Here is a 21,210-nt window from a genome sequence, read left to right as displayed (position 1 = left end):
TGACAACTGGAAAGACGGATCCGGTATTGCAAAGCATTTGTGAGACGGATCCGGATCCGTCTACAAATGGTATCCGTTTGCATACAGATTGCCGGATCTGGCAGGCAGTACCGTCGACGGAGCTGCCTGCCGGAATCCAACAACGCAAGTGTGAAAGTGCCCTAACTTTGGACATATTATCACAATGTTCTTCTGTTATCCCCCCATTACTACCTCTAGAAGAGAATAATCTAACCTCTGATTTTCAGATTTTAGGATCCACTGTCTACAGGTATTAGCTCTGGTATCTACACAGGGCCGTCTTTAATATTGATTGGACCCTGGACAAGAATTTACTTGGGCCCCCTGGATCCCGCCTTCCCACACCCTAGCATGCAATCACGCCCTCCACCACAACACACACACACTAAAAAAAAAATCCTCACACCTCGTAGAGTAGTAAACTTTAATAATGATAAGTGGCTACTAGAGATGTTCCTTGGCAGTAATGTAAATACTGACTTTTTTTCTGAAAAGGCAGTGTTTCTATTAAAAATCTTGCAGAGACATGCTATAGACACCAGAACTACTACGTTTAGCTGTTGTGGTTCTGGTGACTATAGTGTCCCTTAATATAGAGAAAAAAAATGAATCAGCACAAAAGTATCAAATAAAATGGCTGTATCATTATTCTAAAAATTAAAAAAGCACAACTTCTGACACAAATATATAGTATTTTGCAGATTACTTTTTTTTTTTTTTTACAATGTGCAGATAGTACTGTACTACTAACCCCTCCATCCACAGGGTAATACAGCGCCCCATACCTCTTACATCCAGTGATGTATCTCTGATGTAGATGTTCTCTTTCCTCATCTTCTCCTTTCAGACCTTCAGACCAGACCACCATTTCTCGTCTCTGCAGTTTGACAAACAAAATCTTAGTTTACTACTTTTCCATCATCCCCCCATCTTCTGGACAAATCATCCTACCACCCCCAATACTGTGCCGCTGTGCTCCCCAATACTATACTGCAGAAACAGATAAGCCCCCTGATAGTAGTAGTACCATGCAGATAGTGACCTTCAATAATTATTGGCACACAGGGCCCTAAAATAACTGCGCCCAGCAAATAGTGCCCCTGACACTAATAGTGTAAACATAACGTCCCCCAAAAATATTTGGGGTAAACTGATACGGTGCCAGGTGCCCCCACGGTAATAATGCTCCCAAACATCCAACCAATAGGAATAATTCTCTGCTAGAGCACACGTGGTAGTAATAGTGCTCCTACAGTGACCTCAACATGTCCCCACTGTGCCCCAGAAGTAATAATGCTCCCATAGTGCCCATACTAGTAATCACATTCCCCATAGACCCCCAGTAGTAATAAAGCCCATCACAATGCCCCCAGTAGTAATAATTCTCCTTATAATGTGCCAGTGCAATCAATACCCCCTTTTAATGCCCCTAGTTGAGCTAATGTCCCCATAGTGACCCCCATAATGTGCCAGTATAAAATACCCCCATATAGTGCCCCCAGTAAATGCCCCATAGTGCTCCTCTCCCCCTTCTTCCTAGTGCCCCCCATAATGTACCAGTATAAAATTCCCCATATATAGTGCCCCAGTAGATGCCCTCAGTGTCCCCCATAATTTGCAAGTATAAAATACCCCTTCTTAGTGCCCCCCATAGATGAGCCCATAGTACTCCTCTCTCCCCTTCCCCATAGTACCCACCATAATGTGCCCCAGTATAAAATGCCCCTATACAGAGCCCCCTCATATAAAATACCCGTTCTTTGTGGCCTCAGTAGATGGCCCCATAGTGCCCCAAATAATGTGCCAGTAAGAAGTCCCCCCATAGATGCCCCCACAGACGCCTCTCCCCTGCCCCGCAGCACAGTCATCTGTATCACTGTCCTGAGGACGACGATACAGATGATCCACAATGGAAGCTCTCATCTCCCTGTGCCCTGCTGCTGCCCTCCAATTGTCACCAGGGCCGTGGGGCCTGGGGCCATCGCCTTACTTTGCCTAATTGGCTAGCGCCCCCTTGAATTTAGCGCCTGGGGCAACGGCCCCCCTACGCTACAGCGCTGGCCAGCGGGGCTCAAGAGGCAGCTGCCTTGGGCCCCCCAGGAGCAACTTGGTGCTTCACCCAGACATCACAAAGAGAAGCTTAGCCAGAACCCATCCATTAGAAACTCTGAGGGGTCATTTATTAAGACTGGCGTTTTAGACGCTGGTCTTAATATCCCCTATAGCTGGCGGTGGATCTTCCGGACTCTATATAACTTCAGAGGATCCACCGCTGCTTCTAAATGTAAGTCGGCTTCCTTGCTGTCTTACATTTAGACCATTTTCTATGCTTAAACCAGGCGTAGAAAATGGTAAATTAGACGGGCCTGCCGCCCCTTCCTGCCCACGCCACTGCCACTGCCACTGCCACTTTTTTCTGTATGTAGAAATTCCGGCAACACGAATGTATTCCTCAATGCTCCTTTATTCCATCATGTAGATAATTCACATACACTGGACGTGTTTCCGTCCATCCGGGCCTTTCTCAACAGATAACGTACTATGATACATCACACAATATATACTTGAAACAACCCATCAAATATCACTAGGAGTTATCTTCCTGGGTTCTGTCTGAAAACCCAACTGGATTGTTCCCAGGCCCAAGGACCTCTTCCGGTGCAACACATTAGGGATCAGGTCCTGAGCTATTTGGACTGTGGACTCCCACTTTTGTAGACCTGGCGTGAATGGGGAAAAGTCGCAGAGGACCTAATATAGGCATATTTCTGGTTAGTAAATGACCCCCCATAGGTTTATAGATTAAAATTGTAGGCGACCCACAGATTCAGGGCTAAGGCACAGGAAAGACTACGCGCTGCGCCCCATGTCACAGGCAGTGTGTAAACTCTAGACCATCACATATTTGGTCCCCCGAGCTGAGGACTTGGCAATACCCTTACATCATCTATGAGAAGTAGCCTAATGGTGTCTTGCTCACAATGGCTGTTCTCAAGTGTTTAAGTGAGGCAATCTGTGGGACCTTTGAGCAATTGCTTTTGCACATGGTGATTTCTTGATCTGATTTTCAGCATAACTGAATGTTTGATTTTGCGATTTTGGGTGTCTCAAGTGGTTGTATGAGTACGGGTATTTATAGGTTGAGAGACAAACATAACATCCTGTAGGACAAACATTAAGGGGTTTTCCGGGATGACCTCAGGATAGGTTATTATTAATATTATCAAAAGTATAAAGATAAAACATTTGTGTAATACGTTTCAAAGGGAAGAACGGGAGCCTCTTCAAAACACGTTACACAAGTTACATAGTTAATACAGTTGAAAAAAGGTATAAGGGTACTTTCACACTAGCGTTTTTCTTTTCCGGCATAGAGTTCCGTCAAAAGGGCTCAAATCCAGAAAAGAACTGATCAGTTTTATCCCCATGCATTCTGAATGGAGAGTAATCCGTTCAGGATGCATCAGGACGTCTTCAGTTCAGTCTTTTTGACTGATCAGGCAAAAGATAAAACTGCAGCATGCTACGGTTTTATCTCCGGCCCAAAAAACGGAAGACTTGCCTGAATGCATTTTTTTTCCATAGGAATGTATTAGTGCTGGATTCGGCATTCAAAATACCGGAATGCCGGACCCGTGGATGACACCGGAAAGAGGGATCCGGCATTTCAATGCATTTTTCTGAATGATCAGGCATTTTTAAGACTGATCAGGATCCTGATCAGTCTTACTAATGCCATCAGTTGGCATATGTTTTGCCGGCGACGGAACTGCTTGCCGGATCACTCTGCCGCAAGTGTGAAAGTAGCCCAAGTCCTTCAAGTTCAACCCAGGGATGGGTGGAGACAGAAAGTGTTTTATCCTTATGCATTTATCAATAAAAGACTGCTTTTTGAAGAACAGCACCCCTGGGAATCCTGTATTATTTTCCTCTTTGGCAATTTTACCGTGTGCGGGGATCTTGCCTGAGCAGTCTTCTATCCTTGACTTGGCCCATGAGCTGGTATACTACACGCTTTTATCTCGACCTTCTATCTGTCTACATGGTTTCCCACTATGGAGAACCCTGTGGACTTCTTTCAATCAATATCAGATTGGCAGGGGTCTGACTATCTCAGATGTTTGAGAAGGCCACAGCCTACTTGCAGCTCACCAAGCACAGCGCCGTACATTGTATAGCGGCTGTACTTTGTATTGCAGCTCAACCCCATTCACTGGAATGGGACAGAGCTGCCTCTAGTCCACGTGACCGATGAACATGACAACACATGGCTGGCTCCTAGGAACTGGACCCCCACTGATCTGATATTGATGAGCCATCAAAACGTAAATCCCCAAAAAACCTTTTAAAGGGGTTTTCCAGAAGTTGGATGCTGTCCTCAGGATAGGTCATCAGTATCAGATCGGCGGAGGTTCCAAGTCCTGGCATCCATGCCGATCAGCTGTTTGAGGAGACTGCAATGCTCCTGTGGGTGCAGCAGCTTCCTTGCAGCGTACCAAGCAGAGCGCCGTCCATTGGATAGTGGCTGTGCTTGGTATTGCAGTTCAGCTCCATTAACTTGAATTAGACTGAGCTGCACCTAGGCCATCTGAATGATGAACGTGACGTCACTGGCCTAGGAGGAGGCTGCCACACTCATTGGAGCTCCGCAGTCTCTTCAGACAGCTGATCGACGGGGGTCCTGGGAGTTAAACCTCCACCAGTCAGATAACTGGTGATCTATACTGAGGACAGGCAATCAATATCAAAATCCCGGAAAACCCCTTTAATCAAATGCATTATCAAAGTGCATCCCTGTATTGGTTCTTAATTTTTTTTTCGGAAGGGGCATGATCTAACAAACCCCATTTAATATTAATAGGGGTTGTATCCATGAAGACTATGAGGTTCAGTTGATTGACATGAGTCCATCTTCTCTAACCTGGACTATCAGTTGTCTTCACCAGGGAAAACCACAGATTTTCTGGAAAAGGTAGTACTACACGCTGGTCATTCGAATGGGGTGACCATGCAATAAACGTAGGGGATGGGGCCGCCTGAGCTTTCTGGCTTAGCTCCCGATCCCCTCCATGTCCTACTAATGCCCTAATAACATATGGTCAGGGGTTCTCATCACAACGGTGCATTTGGCCCTCTCTATGGGAACTTCATTAAAAAAATGTATTTAATCCGAGGCAGGACAGTACTAGAACCTACAGAAGTCCTCCCAGCAGTTACAGCTCGGCGGTATATAAACAGGATATCACTCATGTAGATATTCCTTCCATAAAGTGTTTTGTCCTCATCTTTACAATGTGGTTTATTTATATACGTGGAGATAGTTTCATTTCCCAGATAATCTCTCGCAGGGACGCAACTGAATGTTTATTAACATTGAAAATATACAAACCATACTTACATTTATCGAGAGGAAATTAAGTCCTTTACCTCCTGGGGAGGAGACGGATCCTTTGTGCTTCTGCTTTTCAGTAACGCACTGTCTTGTAGGCATCATCTCTAATTAACTCCTTATTAATAAATAAATAAAAGAAGTAACTCGTTAATATAAACTTTCTTCTTAATTTGCTCTGTTTTCTAGTTCTCTACACGAAGCAATGTATACAATAGATGGTTTCATTCTGGTTGACTAAGTCCAGGCTCATTTATATATGATTTACATCTCAGGAGCCTGTAGACACAGATGAGTTTTACATACGTTAAGGGTTACATTGAGTTGCACTAAGTTTTAGTCTGAAATCTTCATTCCTTCATTCATTTTCAGATTGCTTGAAATGCAGTTTGCAACCTGCTCCTAGTGCAAATTTTTCTAATGTAGACCTGTCCCTCCCAGTAATTCTGGATCTGAGGTCTGTGTGTCCAGGACGCTACTCTCTTCACTAGCTCTCATGAATCAGCACAGCTTCATTCATGGACTGACTCTCCTTCTATGGAGCTGTCTTCTCCTACTAGTACTGGTAGTTACTGATGCTGAGGAGTATCTAACGTTTCTCCTGCAGAGTTTGCAATGCTTTTGCTCTACACTTGTATACATCCTATGTGATTCTTATGATTCTCCCTTCTCTTCCTGCAACCTGCCTTGTGTGTGCTTTCTCCTCTGTGCGCAGCCTGTGTGAGCTGCCCTCCTTGGATTCTAAACCCCCACTCCATACTCTGATCTGCCTTATACAACCTCATCTCCCTCCCTGCTGCGATTTATAAAGGTGGCTTAATCACCTTAGGCCTCATTCACACAACCACATTTTTTGCGGATTGCATGTGGACCCCTTCATTTCTATGGAGCCACAAAAATTGTGGACAGCATACTGTTGTCATCCATGTGCTGTCCGCATCTGTGTGTCCATCCCATAAATTATAAAACATGTCCTACACTTGGCATTTTGGAAGAAAAGAATCAGCATTTGTACTACTGGGCCCATGAAAAATGCAGGATGCACATGGCCTGTATCCGTATCTTGTGGATCCACGGTTTGCGGACCACAAAATCCATACATTGTGTGCATGTAGCCATAGATAGATGTTGGCTGAATGCTTGTTGCACCAGCAGCTTTTCCTTACGGCCATCCCACCCTCATACACATGCACATTTGGCTGAGCAGGGAGAGTTAGGGCACCCCCACACAGAAGGTGGTCAACCAATATCGGTGGGTTTGGAGAACATTCATCTAATATATGAGGCCACCTTTAAGGGGTTCTCCAGAACTGAGGTATTGGTGACCAATCCTTAGGATAGATAATGAACATCATCCTGGGTATTGTGATTGGGAGCATTGCTGCAGTAACCAGCTCTGACCACTACACAGTGAATGGAGTTAGTATTCCTGTCTTTGTTGCCGAGGCTACTGCAAAAAAAAGCTCATAGGTGGCTTTCCGACTACCGCCACCTCCTCCAATCTGATATTGATGACCTATCGTAAGGACATAAATTCTTCAGTGCCGGAGAATCCCGTTAGCATTGATAGAAGGGAAAGTGAGAGAGAACAGATTGCTGCTGTGTAAGAGCTATATTAGATTCAGCAGGGCAGCCAACTAGGTGAAGGAGTTGCACACACTCTACGGCAAAAATATTGTAGGAAATGAACAATAAAAAATATTCAGTACAATGTTGGTCAAAAGGTGTTACTTTACTGGGTGCTGAGAGTGGAGTGATGTATTTTCTAGTTCATATTTTCACAATTTGGATGACTTTTTATTTACGGTTTTTCATTTTTAGGGTAAGATTAAAACTCTGTGTGTATCCTTCCAGCAATCACTCCCGTAACTCATTCCTTTAATTTTCAGTATGATTTCTAAATGGGGTAGGCAGTCCTCTTGTCTCCCGGTAGACCACAGTGTCTCTGCTCTACTGTTGTATGTAAACCTGCCATTTGATGAACTAAGGTAGAAATTAGGCACCATATAATATAATTAGGCCTCTTCCATATGGTAAACAGGGCAGGAATTCCTAATGTTTCATGTCTGGTGCAATGTATAACATGAACAGTAAATTTCGGATGATGGGCCTGGTGATTTGGTATGTGTTTACATAGTCTTGGATGTATAATCAGGATTTGCGGGTTCTCATGGACCGCTCACCGATTCCGGTAGACAAGTAAATATCTCCGGGGGTAATTGTCTCCCTGTATATACAGTAAATAAAAGATACACTACCTACTGTTTAATCTACTAATTTCCTCCTTCTCGTTTGATTGTTGGAGCATAATGTGAGGCCTGTTGTGATGTGGCCATCTATAATGTACTGTAATAGAGCTAATTGCAACCATTCACATTTTCATAATGAGAAGATTATGCCAGTACCGTAATCTTCCTGTACAGTGTCAGGTTGGGTTATAATCTGTAAAATGACTAGAATCTTTATGTCAGCCATTTATGGTCCTTGCCTCTTCTTCCTTCTTCGTCTTCCATTCTGTCATTTACCAGTCCCCTTGTCGTGGGGGCCCGTCCCTACATCCTCTAGCACTGTCAGCACTGACTGGATAATGTCAGAGTATGTAGGGACCCCCCCCCCCCCCCCAACTGGGAGGAATTTATTTAAAAATTTGAAGGAAGAATAACAGAGGAACAACGCAACGTAGAGGTCTAAGAAACAATGCTCCAGAATTGTCGTTACATGGGTAATGCAAGTAGTTACTATAAAAGAGATGATAGGAGAGGGGACTGGTGCCCTTTAAAGATTACCTAAGAAGAGGCAATCACCATCAGATCATTGGGGGTCTGGCACTCACCGATGAGCTGAAATAAAGCAGTGGATGGAAGCAGAAAGCAGAAGGCTCCATCGAATTTTAGGCTGTGCTAGCAGATGGCAGCTCAGCTCCCATTCAAGTGAGTGGGACCTGAGCTGCAATATGCCAGCATGGTCCCAACCAGGGGTGCACCACCAATGAGGCAAGGTGAGGCGATTGCCTCAGGCAGCACCAGGTAGGAGCAAGAGGGGGGGCAGCGGAAGGAGGAGTATCAGTTTCTGCAGTATAGTATTGGAATAGCGTGTGGCGCATGTGGCGCTGTATTACCCTGTATGTTTTGTAGCGCTGTATGTAGTGTTTTCCAAGTATGTCTTTAACAGTAGGGAAAGGGGTTAGGTTGAGAAATTGGCGGGGTGGGGCGCCATTTCAGTTTTTGCCTCAGGCAGCAGAAAGGCTAGGTGCACCAATAGCCACAATAGTGGAAAATCCCTTTAAGGGGCATCTATTGGAGAAACACCAGTGTCTGTAACCCCCGCTGGCTCTAAGGGCAAGTCGCAGACATAAATATTTAATATTAAAACCTTTCGAGCACTTTACGACCTTTAATCATTTTATGCTGATAGTGTATACTAGATCATGCAGTGTTTTACGTTAGGATAAAACCTCGCCTGGCGCCATCTATGTTTTATGTGCTCTCTTATAATGAATATATCATGAATCCCGTCCTCTGCTGTGATGTGTGCGGATTACTGAATTGATCGCACATTTCATCTCTTCTTAATTGTCCTCCTTTACAGGGTACTCGGTGGCCGTAGGAGAATTTACAGGCGATTCAGAGCAAGGTAATGTACTGACCACAGACCTGGGTGCATTAAGGTTCTCGGAAGAGCAGTCAGCTTCTTAAAGCTGTAATGTGTCTCTGGTTAACTGGGAGACTATTAAATATTAAAGGACGGGGTGCCATTACCAGTGGAGGCAGAAGGTAAGGGGTGGGATGCACATCTTTCTGACCTGATGATGACTCAGGGAAAGTGGGACCAGTTTGAAACCCAGTGGCTGCAAATGAGAAAGTCAAGTTGTAAAAAAAAAAATACAGTTGATATCATATAAAACTATAAAATATAATACAAATATTAAAATATCCGTATCATTCTCATGTGCAAGGTTTGTTCCTGAGATCGATAATGTGCAGCACGATTGATCCTCCCTTGGTGGGTTGTCTAATTTGGATAACCCATTAATATAGGGGGTCTGCTGTTCAGGACCCTCATCTGTTAACAGAGACAGAGTTACAGATGCATCTTTCTCCATCTCTCTCTCTGGAGGACCAAGTATTTCACGAACAGCCCATTGATTCCAGTGAGCGAGTGTAATGCTTAATTTCCCCTAGGGGGGTGCTGTAGGGGAATCAAACACTTCCTTACTATTTTACCAACAATTTTCAGCTGGGGGTTGCTGAGGATCTCATCAGGGGAATAGCCTGTGGTCTCCATTTTGTCAGGGGAACCTTTTTAACAAAAAATTGTTTGAACTCCTCCTCCCCACTTCCTATGTTTGCCATCTGGGAGGGGCAGCACGGTGGCTCAGTGGTTAGCACTGGTCCTGGGTTTGAATCCGAGCATGGACAACATCTGCATGGAGTTTGTATGTTCTCCCTGTGTTTGTGTGGGTTTCCTCCGGGTACTCCGGTTTCCTCCCACACTCCAAAGACATACCGATAGGGACCTTAGATTGTGAGCCCCATTGGGGACAGTTGGATGATAATGTCTGTAAAGCGCTGCGGAATATAGTAGCGCTATATATAGTAGGTTTGTAAAATAAATAAAATAAAATCTGGGATCACAAGTGTTGGAGGCAAGAATTGCCATGCAGTGAACCGAACATGGGGGTCACCCACCAGATATGCTATCTATGGCTCAGCAACTGGACCCAACAAATTTGGAGTTTCCATTGTTGCCAAAGAAGGCTTATATTGGGGCAGCTACATCCCCCTGTCTCCTATACAATAAAGCATTAATGTACCAAATTTGATGACCATAATGAACCATCACTTTATGATCTGTTTTGGTCCGAACTCTTGAGTGGGGGCTGTGCTGCAGTTACAGTACCTGCGCAGGAAAACAGTGAATGGGAAGCAGCACTGCAGCCCCTTCATTCACAAGATTGGTGGAGGTCTCAGAGGACAGACCCCCCCATGATCATAAAGTAAGGGCACAAACTAGCAGTACAGTGTTATATTATAAAAGGAGTATACTCTTTATGGACAGTATCGTCACCATATTTCAGTCCAACGAAATTGGACTGACGAGAACATGCAAAGAATGGATTTATATCCCAGTGGATTCATCTTTGTGGTCAGTTTCTCCATCCGTCGATTCATTGATTACCCATTTATAAAAATGAGGGCTTACTTTTTTTTTTTGCAGGGTCCCCAAACACAGGCTTGTGTGGTTTGTGAGGCAGAACACGTAGACAGGAGGAGGCCAGGAACTACTATAACGGGAACCAGCTGTAGAAGAACCTGTCTGTATGAGAGAGCCTTACTTAGTAGATGAAAGGCTCCACTACTGCCACTTCCACCCTATAACAAGCTGTTTCTGACGGGAGATCACGTTGATTGAGTGTGTTTTGGAAATGGACTTCCTTTAAACCAGCCGTCCTCGTGAGCACTACTTTGTTTTGGGCTCGTCAGATCTCAGAGTTACTCAGAACTACTTCTTGAGGGTATTACCAGAAGGAAAACGAATAGGACGTATATCAAAAACAGTTATATCAGTGCGTTGTAGGTCCAGGAGATTTTCTTATGTGTCCTACTATTTCTGAATGTCATATGCTTTTTGTTATAGTAGCCATGAATTTTTCTCCGCAATATAGTGAGACAAAAGTAAGGAACCACTTAACTATCAGTTGCTTAAAGGGTCTGCCTGTATTAAAAAACAACTGTAATAGAGAATTTGACATCATATAGTACATTACAATCTCTAACAAAGCTAGAACCAGCTCTGTACCTCACAAGGTTCCAGAGATCTCTCCATTTATTGCTCTGCTAGATTTGCGTCAGGCTGGCAGCTCAGCGGGTATGTCCATTCTCAAGGGCTGTGTCCTGTCTGCTGAAGCTCTCTCCCTGTCACATCTCAGGGGTCATGTCTTCTGCTGAATCTCTCATAGATTCGACAGGTGACAGTAGAAGGATGCAACTGAGCATGTGCGTCTACCTCATCGATGTTGCTAAGGAGGACAGAGAGATAAGGTAAAGGACAAACAGCAGGTGGCGCTTTAGAGATACATTGTATTGAAAAGACTCAGTTGCTATACAACTTTTTTTTAATTACATGCAATTATATAAATATTCAGATACAAGTTCTGGTTTGAAAAATGTGGATTTTTTATTTTTTTTGCCACAATCCTTTTAGAGGGGGTCCCTCAATCAGGACCTTAGCAGCGAGCACAGACAGCAGTTACAAAAATCATCTGGCTGGAGGACTCTTTGTAGACGCTCCATTTTTCCTCTGAGAGTGCTGCAGAGGATCTGAATGATTGCTGTTCTCTCACAGATTACAGCTGATCCATAAGGCCCTATTACACCTGAAGATAACCATGCAGATCATCGCTAACAAGGGTTCGCATGTAATCACGATCTGCTGCCGACAATCAGTGATTCAGTATGGGGACAAGAGATGGCGTTAGCGATCGCTCTTCCCCGTACTGAGGAGGAGATTGCTGCATACAATTGCAGCAGTCTCCTCCGCTAACGAGCAGGCCATGGCCAGGAAGGAACACTTCCTTCCCGACAATCGTTAGCTTCATCTGACGGTGTAATAGGACCCTTAGAGCTCCCAACAGCAGGACACCCAGTGAGTAGTGTCTCCCAACAGCAGGACACCCAGTGAGTGGTGTCTCCCAAGAGCAGGACAGCCAATGAGTGGTGTCTCCCAACAGCAGGACACCTAGTGAGTAGTGTCTCCCAACAGCAGGACACCCAGTGAGTAGTGTCTCCCAACAGCAGGACACCCAGTGAGTGGTGTCTCCCAAGAGCAGGACAGCCAATGAGTGCTGTCTCCCAACAGCAGGACACCTAGTGAGTAGTGTCTCCCAACAGCAGGACACCCAGTGAGTAGTGTTTTCCAACAGCAGGACACCCAGTGAGTAGTGTTTTCCAACAGCAGGACACCCAGTGAGTGGTGTTTCCCAAGAGTAGGACAGCCAATAAGTGGTGTCTCCCAGCAGCAGGACACCTAGTGAGTGGTGTCTCCCAACAGCAGGAAATCCAGTGAGTGGTGTTTCCCAAGAGTAGGACAGCCAATGAGTGTTGTCTCCGAGCAGCAGGACACCTAGTGAGTGGTGTCTCCCAGCAGCAGGACACCTAGTGAGTGGTGTATCCCAACAGCAGGACACCTAGTGAGTGGTGTCTCCCAACAGCAGGACACTTAGTGGGTGGTGTCTCCCAACAGTAGGACACCTAGTGAGTGGTATCTCCCAACAGCAGGACACCCCGTGAGCAGTCTACAGCTGGAAGAGCATCTAACAGAGTGAAAACCTGCTTTAAAGTCAGATTGATCTAATTGACATATGTAAAACTATTGTGTGGCCTATCATCCTGTATTCAGCATAAAAAGTTATATAAAACTCTTTGGTGTAGAGCTCCACCATGTGCAGTGTGATGCAATCTCACATATGATAAATATATTGCAATGTCATAAAAATTGAGCCTTCTTTCAGTATTATAGTATAATAATGAGGGCACACTTATATATGTGATGTCACTCAACAGGGGCAGATTGGCCATAGACTCTACAGGGCCGTTGCAGTTTTTGAGACATATTTTGTGCTGCTGATGCAGTATTTCATGATGGACTGTGGTATTTGGTGCTGTTAGGGTAGTATAATGTGCCGCAATATGGTATTGCTGGGCCCACCGCCTTCTGACTACAAAATAGGGCCATTAAGATCCCAGCGTGCCCCTGTCATGCAGCCTCATAAGGACATATAAGACAAAAGATTGCACTGCTATCTAATGCACTCCCACTAGGGCTATAGTTTTGTGAGTAGAGCTTTGGCCGTATTCAGTATGTTCCTGACTTTTCACTATATTATTTCAGCCTTGCCCCCAATTTACCCTAGCCATATTTGTATTATTTCCAGTGACCATATAATGATGGTTTATATTCCTTCCTTATCTACAATCCAAAAATGATGCAGTTTCTGAGTATAATTCTTGGGATCGTTCCTGCTCATGAGACTCCGCAGCGCTGGCATCTGATGGTTTCTGGTGACGCTGAGCAGATACTGAAGTCTATCTGTGTAGATATGTATACATGAACTATAGGAGGATTAGTCAGACGCTGGATCCCAGCAGCACGAAACCACAGACTGTACATAAAGCGGCACTATTGCCAGTGAGTGGTGTAATGTACATTGGTAATTAGATCCAGATATGTTACTGTGTGGTTAGCCATATGGAGACTGGAATACAGAAACTCATAAAATCTATGTTATTGTGCATTTCCAGTTACAGGTCCAATGTTTGGCAGGAAATGTTGATTCCTGTTGTAACATGAAATTTTTATACTCAGTATGTCATCCGAAAATTATAGGTTTTGTTACAAACATTTTCTTAAAGGGGATATCCAGGAGTTTAATATTGATGACCGATCCTCAGGATTGGGGGGGGGGTTCCGGCACCCCCGTCTATCTACTGTTTGAGAAGGCTGCGGCACTCCTGTGAACACCGATGCCTCCTCACAGCATACCGATAACAGCGCCGTACATTGCATAGTGGTTGTGCTTGGTATTGCAGCTTATCCCAATTCACTGGAATGAGACTGAGCTGCGTCTAGGCCAAGTGGCCGATGAATGTGACATCACCGGCCTAGGAAGAGGCTGCAACACTCAGCGGAGCTCCGTAGTCTCTTCAGACAGATGACTATCAGCACGCCCGCCGATTAAAAAAATTGATGCCCTATCCTGAGTGGGCCATGAATATCAAAATCTCAGACAACTCCCTTAATCTTTTTGGTGATTTGTATGTAAATACCCATGATGAAAAAATTATGAAATATTTACATCGGCCACTGGAGCACATACAATAGACTGATATTGTCTGATTTCTGTAGCTCATTTGTCAGCTTTACTGTTTAGACTGGGACAGTATCAGCAGAGTCATCTCATTATTATTAAAGGGTGGTAGTGTGCTAAGGACAGATGACAGGTCTATGGTACTGAAGAGAGCAGGAGAAATTGTAAATTGGCATTTGCCATCCTGCTCCCTGTCTCTGTATGATCAGTGCTCATTTTACGTTCCTTCACATGGGCAGAATTGTCCACTTGAACAATTTGATCGTTCCTGTAGCTGTTCATTTGCTTTACTGCCCGAAGCACATTCCCTGTTTACATGGGGCGATGTGCTACTGGCACAAGGTCATTTTTACATGGGCCAGTTATCGGGAAAGAACGGTCCTTTCGGCGATAATCCATCAGGTCCATTAGTGTATTGACACTTTTAGGACCATTAGCTCCCATTTATTGTAGCTGCCCACAAAAGCGGAGTTTGTGCATAAGTCATATGGAACCCATTTTTTATACAGTCGTTGTGCCTGAGAACTTAGAGGCATCTATCATCATCTGTGACTATTTTACAGAATTAGTGGCTCATATTACATGGCAGCACAACCCATTACTATGACACTATTGAGAAATTTCCTGTAATATTTTATAAGCAACAGCTTCTTTACAGGGCATCTGTCAGCAGTTTTGTACCTCTGACACTGGCTGACATGTTACATGTGCACTTGGCAGCTGAAGACATCTGTGTTGTCCCATGTACATATGTGATAAAAATTGGAATATATGCAAATGAGACTCCAGGAGCAACTGAGGAGGCTCTGCTCTCTCTGCAACTGCCGCACCCTCTCAAGTTTGATTGACAGCCCACTGGCCGCATCAAGGTTGCATTTTTAGAGTGGGTAATTTAGCGCAGCACCACGTTGTGACTGCCCCACTTAACAGTCCAACAGGACCCATGTTCTCCAAGACTAAGCCCCCTTGGCACTGGGCCCCACCAACCCACAGGCACAGAAGCACAGCAACAACGCAGTACTGCACCATGTGAACAGATGTCAGAAGCTCAGCTGTCCATGCAGTCTCAGGAACTACACTGAGACCAAGTAGTTCTTTATTAACCCTTCTGCAGTCTCCTACTAATAAAAAACACCTGGGCCGAATGGGAGGAGTGCTGCTGACACCATGAAAAAAGACAAAGCACTAATAAAATTCCAAAAAAAGAAAGCAGGGCTCGTATGTGAGATCCATGTTTCCTCTTTTTTACAGTATGGCTGTGCGTCTTTTAATGCACAAGTTTTGGATTCTTCGTTATTATAGAATAGAGTCTAGTGTAGTAAAGCTTTGCAGCGCTGGGGTCCTAGGTTCAAATCCCACCAAGGACAACATCTGCATGGAGTCTGTATGTTCTCCCTGTGTTTGCGTGGGTTTCCTCCGGGTTCTCCGGTTTCCTCCCACACCCCAAAGACGTACCGATAGGGAACTTAGATTGTGAGCTCTTCTGGGGACAGAGTGATGCTGATGTCTGTACAGCGGTGCGGAATATGTCAGCGCTATATAAAAGTGAGGAAAATAAATAAATGAACAAAATGGCATCTTCATAGGTGCAGATGTCCGTTCTGATACTTTACTGTAGTCGATTTCTTCATGTGTTGATTTTAGTTCATTTTGTTGACAGAGTTGGTGGCTGGAATCCCGAGAGGCGAGCAGAACTTCGGATATGTATGTATTATTGGCTCTTCTATACCGTTTATGTACTGTATGTATGTAGTATTTTATATATGAATGTGCTTAGCTTCATACTGTTTATGTTTTATTTATACATCACTATGCAGGCATACCATGTTATATTATTATATTGTAAAATGATAATGATAACAGCTCTTAAAGGAGATCAAGTTCAGTCATTGTAGACTGAAAGGTTCTGCAACTTATAAACTGTATATCTGCTGAGATTTAATAAACCTTAGCCCGGCTGTACAGCCCTGCACCAGATTTATCACCGGGGCTCAGGCCGAATGATTTATCTGGACAGGTACTTTTGTCTAGCTCTATACCACCCATTGATTGGCTTACTTTGAGACAGATTTTTTTACCAGAATTGTGGAGCAATTTTGGCACAAAATAGTGCATCTTAGGCCACTCCCCTTATCTGCGCCGCTCCGCTCCTTTCAGCTTAAGCCCGCCCACTGGTTGAGCATGTTTGAAAAAAGTGTAGAAACCCTAGATGCACCAATTTGCACCAAAGCTATGTGTGCAGAGCCTGTGCGGTGGCCCCGAACCTGAACAGAACTGGGAACGCTGTGCTGTATGGCGCCTCCGTGAGCAATACTTCTAGTTGCATCCGATGGACCATGTGTCAGCATTTGTTTTTCATGGATTGTTTAGAAATATCCTCTGTGTGTTGGGAGCAGCGCTGTAGTGCTTCCTGTTCAACAAGGTTGATGACCAGGGTCGGACTGTCCCACCAGAGTATCAGAGGATCGTCTGGTGGGCCCAGCCTCTGAAGTCACAGAGGACCCCAAAGGTCCGTTGCCTTTGCAGCCAATCATTTGCCACTAGGGTCTGTTTCTTTGATTCAAAACCTAGTAGACTTTATTGATGATATAGAGGTTGGGCCCCGAGAGCAATGTCCTCTGGTGGGCCGAAGGAACCCCAGTCCGACACCATTGATGACTTCTAACTTCTGGCCACAGAGCTACATCTAAAATGCTGATTGGCGAGGATGTGTGGTGCCGAACCCCCGATGATCAGCTAGCGCTGGCTTATCCTGAGGATAGGCCATTATTTAGTAAGGGCTGGACAACCCCTTTAAGTGTATCAGTGTAACTGTAACAAGTAGTCTACTTGATGAGGCCGAGACCTTCCAATGATTTGGAATTAAAACGTCAAGTATATTGGGTTTAGACCCATGGAATAATCCAGACTGACGGACCAACATCTCTTTCCTAGGTCACCATCATTGACTCTACAGACATGACGTACATCCACAATTTCACAGGTGATCAGGTAATTCTACACATCATGGACAGGGGGTGATTGCTGACCTTGTCATACTTGGATCAACAATTGTATTCAAATATTATCAACCTCTATTATATATCATATTTGCTATCATTGCCATGGACATCATGACTTAAAATACTTGCTGCAACTAGACTATAACTGCTCAGATTTGGTATCATATTAAAGCCCTACTAATATCCAAGCTGTAGGTGTAATATTCGGCAGCACTTGTTTAAATTCAGAGAGAAGTATGAAAAGATTTACTTCCTGGTTCTCCATAGAAGGGGAGAAAACTGCAAGTGTCATACCCTGTTACTGCAATCTGCTTCTGTACAGCTTCCAGGGACCCCAGGGAGATGCAGGATCTTTGCTTCATGTCATCACCCCTTGTACCAATCAAAGCCTGTTATTGTCATCTCTCCTCTTGTGCAGCTTCCAGTGACTCAAGGAGGAAGAGATGCAGGAACTTGACTTCATGTTACCACCTCTCTTATTAATCAAAGCCTGTTACTGTTATCTGGTCCCCTGTACAACCTCTGATGGCCTCTCTTGGGAAGGGGGGGGGGGGATAAATGAACTTTTCTTCATGTTATCACCACACTTTTACCAATCAGAGAGATGAGCAATGTCACATTTAATCACCCCCTGCGCCTAATCAGCCATTAGTCAACTCCATTGTTTAGGCTTTGTAGCAAAATTGCATGAAGGCGCCATTTAATGCAAAATGATGAATGCAAAGTCACATTTTCACGATTAACTAGGTGTCTACTTTCAGAAAATATTTAAAGGGGTTCTCTGGGCTACAGCTATTGATGACCTATCCTCAGGATAGGTCATCAATATCATTTCGACGGGGGTCTGACACCCAGCACCCTGGCGGATCAGCTGCTTTGGGCTGCCCCGGAATGGGAAACTATGTAGTGTATGGCGCTAGAGGCAGAAAGCTCCATACACTGTGTAGTGGCCATATCAGTGTACTGCATTTAAGTGAATGGAAGCTGAATTTCAGTACACCGACTCCAGAAACGACAGCTCTCTACGCTGCTAGATCCTGTGCCATAACTGACTGAAACAGCTGATTAGTGAAGGTGTCAAACGTTGGACCCCCAACCGATCTGATATTGTAAACCTATCTTGAGGACAGGCCATCAACATCTGTAGCCCGGAGAACCCCTTTAAGTATTAGGATATAATATGATCCTTTATTGTAAAATTCGGGTTTTCTTTGTGTGAAAAATTATCATCAAAGCGAAATAGAAACTCTACAACTGAATGTGTCATTCTGGAAATTGGAATTTGCTAATGTTATTTTTGGAGCTGAGAACAATCCCAACCCCCCACCCCTGAAAAATCTGCTATTCCCAAATTTAGAACTTGGGGACCAGATTTTGGCCTACTGAAGCGTATATTATTTAACGATAAGGACTCTGTGTTCTGCCATATCGGGGCTACGCACACGACTTTGCCAGGGACATACTACCAAATTGGTTGAGCCTGTAAAAAAAAGCTATAATAATATTTTTTCTTTCCCATAATGAAGATGGGCAGTATAGATAGCCCCTGTACCATACTGCCCTTACACCGCAGACAAATATTTCCTTGGCTTATCAGACATTTGTTTGGATTGCAAGATGACAGGGGAAGAGAGAGGGGGCAAGAAGACCTCCAGGAAAGCACATGGCTGCCCGCTGTGGGTAACACAATCCCTAATAGAATATCGACATCTTTATACAAAGGGTAAACACAAAAACAGTCAGCGCAACCATATAAGCCAAATAAGTCAAGTTAAAATGAGGTCTGTTAAGAAGGATTCAGCTTGCTGTTCTGTAGTATTCATTGAAAGAGATGGGACATTGGGAGCAAGAAGACCTCCAGGAAAACGCATGGCTGCCCGCTGTGTGTAACACAATCCCGAATACAAATTCTGCCTCTGGAAGCAAAAGCAAAACACAAAAACAGTCAGTGCAACCACATTAGCCAAATAATTCGAGGAAAAATGAGGTCCTTAAAGAAGGATTACGTTGGGTGTTCTGTAGTATACATTGACCACATTAAAAACAGTGATTAGTGATTCCTTATGTCAATAATAATGCAGGAATATCTGTCTGTACAGCATCCCCTCCGCGGGGTTACCCTGCTCTTGTTTACCTTAAGTCTCCGGCTTTGACCCTTGCGGTTTAAGGTTCAACCTAAAGTTTAAATAATTCAGATATTGAACATTTACAGATTCTTTTCCCATTAAGACATTGTTTGATGTCGGAACGTCGATACTTTCACATCTATACAAAGAGGCCGGAGCTATTGTTAAAACCTCTCTCTTTCCAGATGGCTTCCTACTTCGGATATACAGTTGCCGTGTCAGATGTAAACAGTGACGGGTATGTTAACACTATCCTCTAATGTTTGGGCCGCTCTTAATTACCACCATGAAGAACCGTGTTTGTATTGCATTTTGCCACTTGGTCTTAAGACGTTGCGCGGAGGATCAATGTCTTGACATCTATTTGACGTTACCTTTAAAGTAAAGAGGCCGCCTAATGCTCACGGTTTCATGCCATGCCTTGTGATCTGCTAAAGATCAGACGCTCCTGGAGGAGGAGAGACGGAAGCCGAGTAAGATCGCAGGAGGAAGCGGTGTTAGGGGAGATTTCATAAAGAGGAAAAAGTCTAACTTTTTTCTATAAACTGGAAACCACAATGAATGGTGAAGATGGAGAAGGAGATTCCAGATGTTACCAGGCTTTATCCTTAGGATAGGTCACCGGTATCAGATCTGTCGGTGTCTGACTCTAAGGACAGCTGCTTGACGGTGGCCATGGAGCTTGAGTAAGGGCTCATATAGACGGCGGTATACTGTCCGCAAAAATGCGGATCCATTTTTTTGCGGATTAGATGCTGTTCCATTCACTTCTATGGAGCCCTTTTCTTCTGTGCTATGGCTCAGCAAAACAAATGAAACATGTCCTATACTGAAAATCAGGACGTGGTCCCATTGAAGTGTATGGGTCAGTAATAAAACGGAATGCAATCCATTTTTTTGCGGACATGCTGAACTGTCTGCAAAAAAAACGGATCTGCATTTTTGCGGACAGCATACGGCCGTCTGAGTGGAGGCTTCTTCATTGTTTACATTGTGCCGTACAAGGGGTGGTGGAATATGGAGCAATGAAAATACTGAACAGGCCGAGGTTCTGGGCCTTCAAACCGCTAACTGGCAGTGGTACTGAAAGCTGGACCACCACCGATCTGATATTGATGGCTTGTTCTAGCCCCCTAAAAAACTTTAGGTTTTGTTAAGCTTCCCATTCAAACATTTTTTATTTGTTTTTTGGGAGATTTCCCACCACTGGAGTCAGGGTCTAACTAGCTCACCAGAGTACGAGAGGATCCTCCGGTGGGTCGAAGCTCAAATAGTAGTTGAACCTTAATAAAACAGGCCCTGGCCCTGTCAATCAAAGTGGAGAGGATGCGGAAGTAGCAGAGAGAGCAGAGCCTCTAGGTGTAATGGCTCTTAAAGAGGACCTTTCATCTGGCAAAAAATTCTGAACTAAGTATCATGATATGTACAGCCGCGCCCAGGGATCTTCGGGGACTTGGTTATACTGGGCGGAGACTTCGGGGACTTGGTTATACTGGGCGGAGACTCCGGGGACTTGGTTATACTGGGCGGAGACTGCTATTGTTCTCCTGGGCGTCTCCTTTTCCCAGGGTGTAGCGCTGGCCAATCGCAGTGCAGAGCTCACAGCCTGGGAGGTTTGTTTCTCCCAGGCTGTGAGCTTTGCTCTGCGATTGGCCAGCGATACAGCGTAGGAGATGGAGACGCCCAGGAGAACAAGGGCAGACTCCTCCTACTATAACCAAGTCCCCTAAGTCTCCTCCTACTATAACCAAGTGACCAAACATACCGGAGGGCATAGCAGGCGAACGGAGCGGCGCCCAGGGATAA

The 21,210-nt window shown here is 44.5% G+C and overlaps 1 protein-coding gene across 1 annotated transcript in view; it reads left to right on the top strand.

Moving 5' to 3' along the window:
• ITGA8 (integrin subunit alpha 8) overlaps nucleotides 1-21,210 on the top strand; it is a 149,721-nt gene that overhangs the window by 38,179 nt on the left and 90,332 nt on the right. Inside the window, exons 8-11 of the mRNA XM_044292919.1 lie at nucleotides 8,999-9,043; nucleotides 15,937-15,980; nucleotides 17,211-17,267; nucleotides 19,590-19,642. Coding sequence (XP_044148854.1) covers nucleotides 8,999-9,043; nucleotides 15,937-15,980; nucleotides 17,211-17,267; nucleotides 19,590-19,642 — 199 coding nt within the window. The remainder of the gene's footprint in view (nucleotides 1-8,998; nucleotides 9,044-15,936; nucleotides 15,981-17,210; nucleotides 17,268-19,589; nucleotides 19,643-21,210) is intronic.

Source organism: Bufo gargarizans, chromosome 5 (assembly GCF_014858855.1).
Source record: "Bufo gargarizans isolate SCDJY-AF-19 chromosome 5, ASM1485885v1, whole genome shotgun sequence".
Lineage (NCBI taxonomy): Eukaryota > Metazoa > Chordata > Amphibia > Anura > Bufonidae > Bufo > Bufo gargarizans.
The sequence above is the reverse complement of the archived record's forward strand: the minus strand, read 5'-3'. Positions and strand labels throughout refer to the sequence as shown.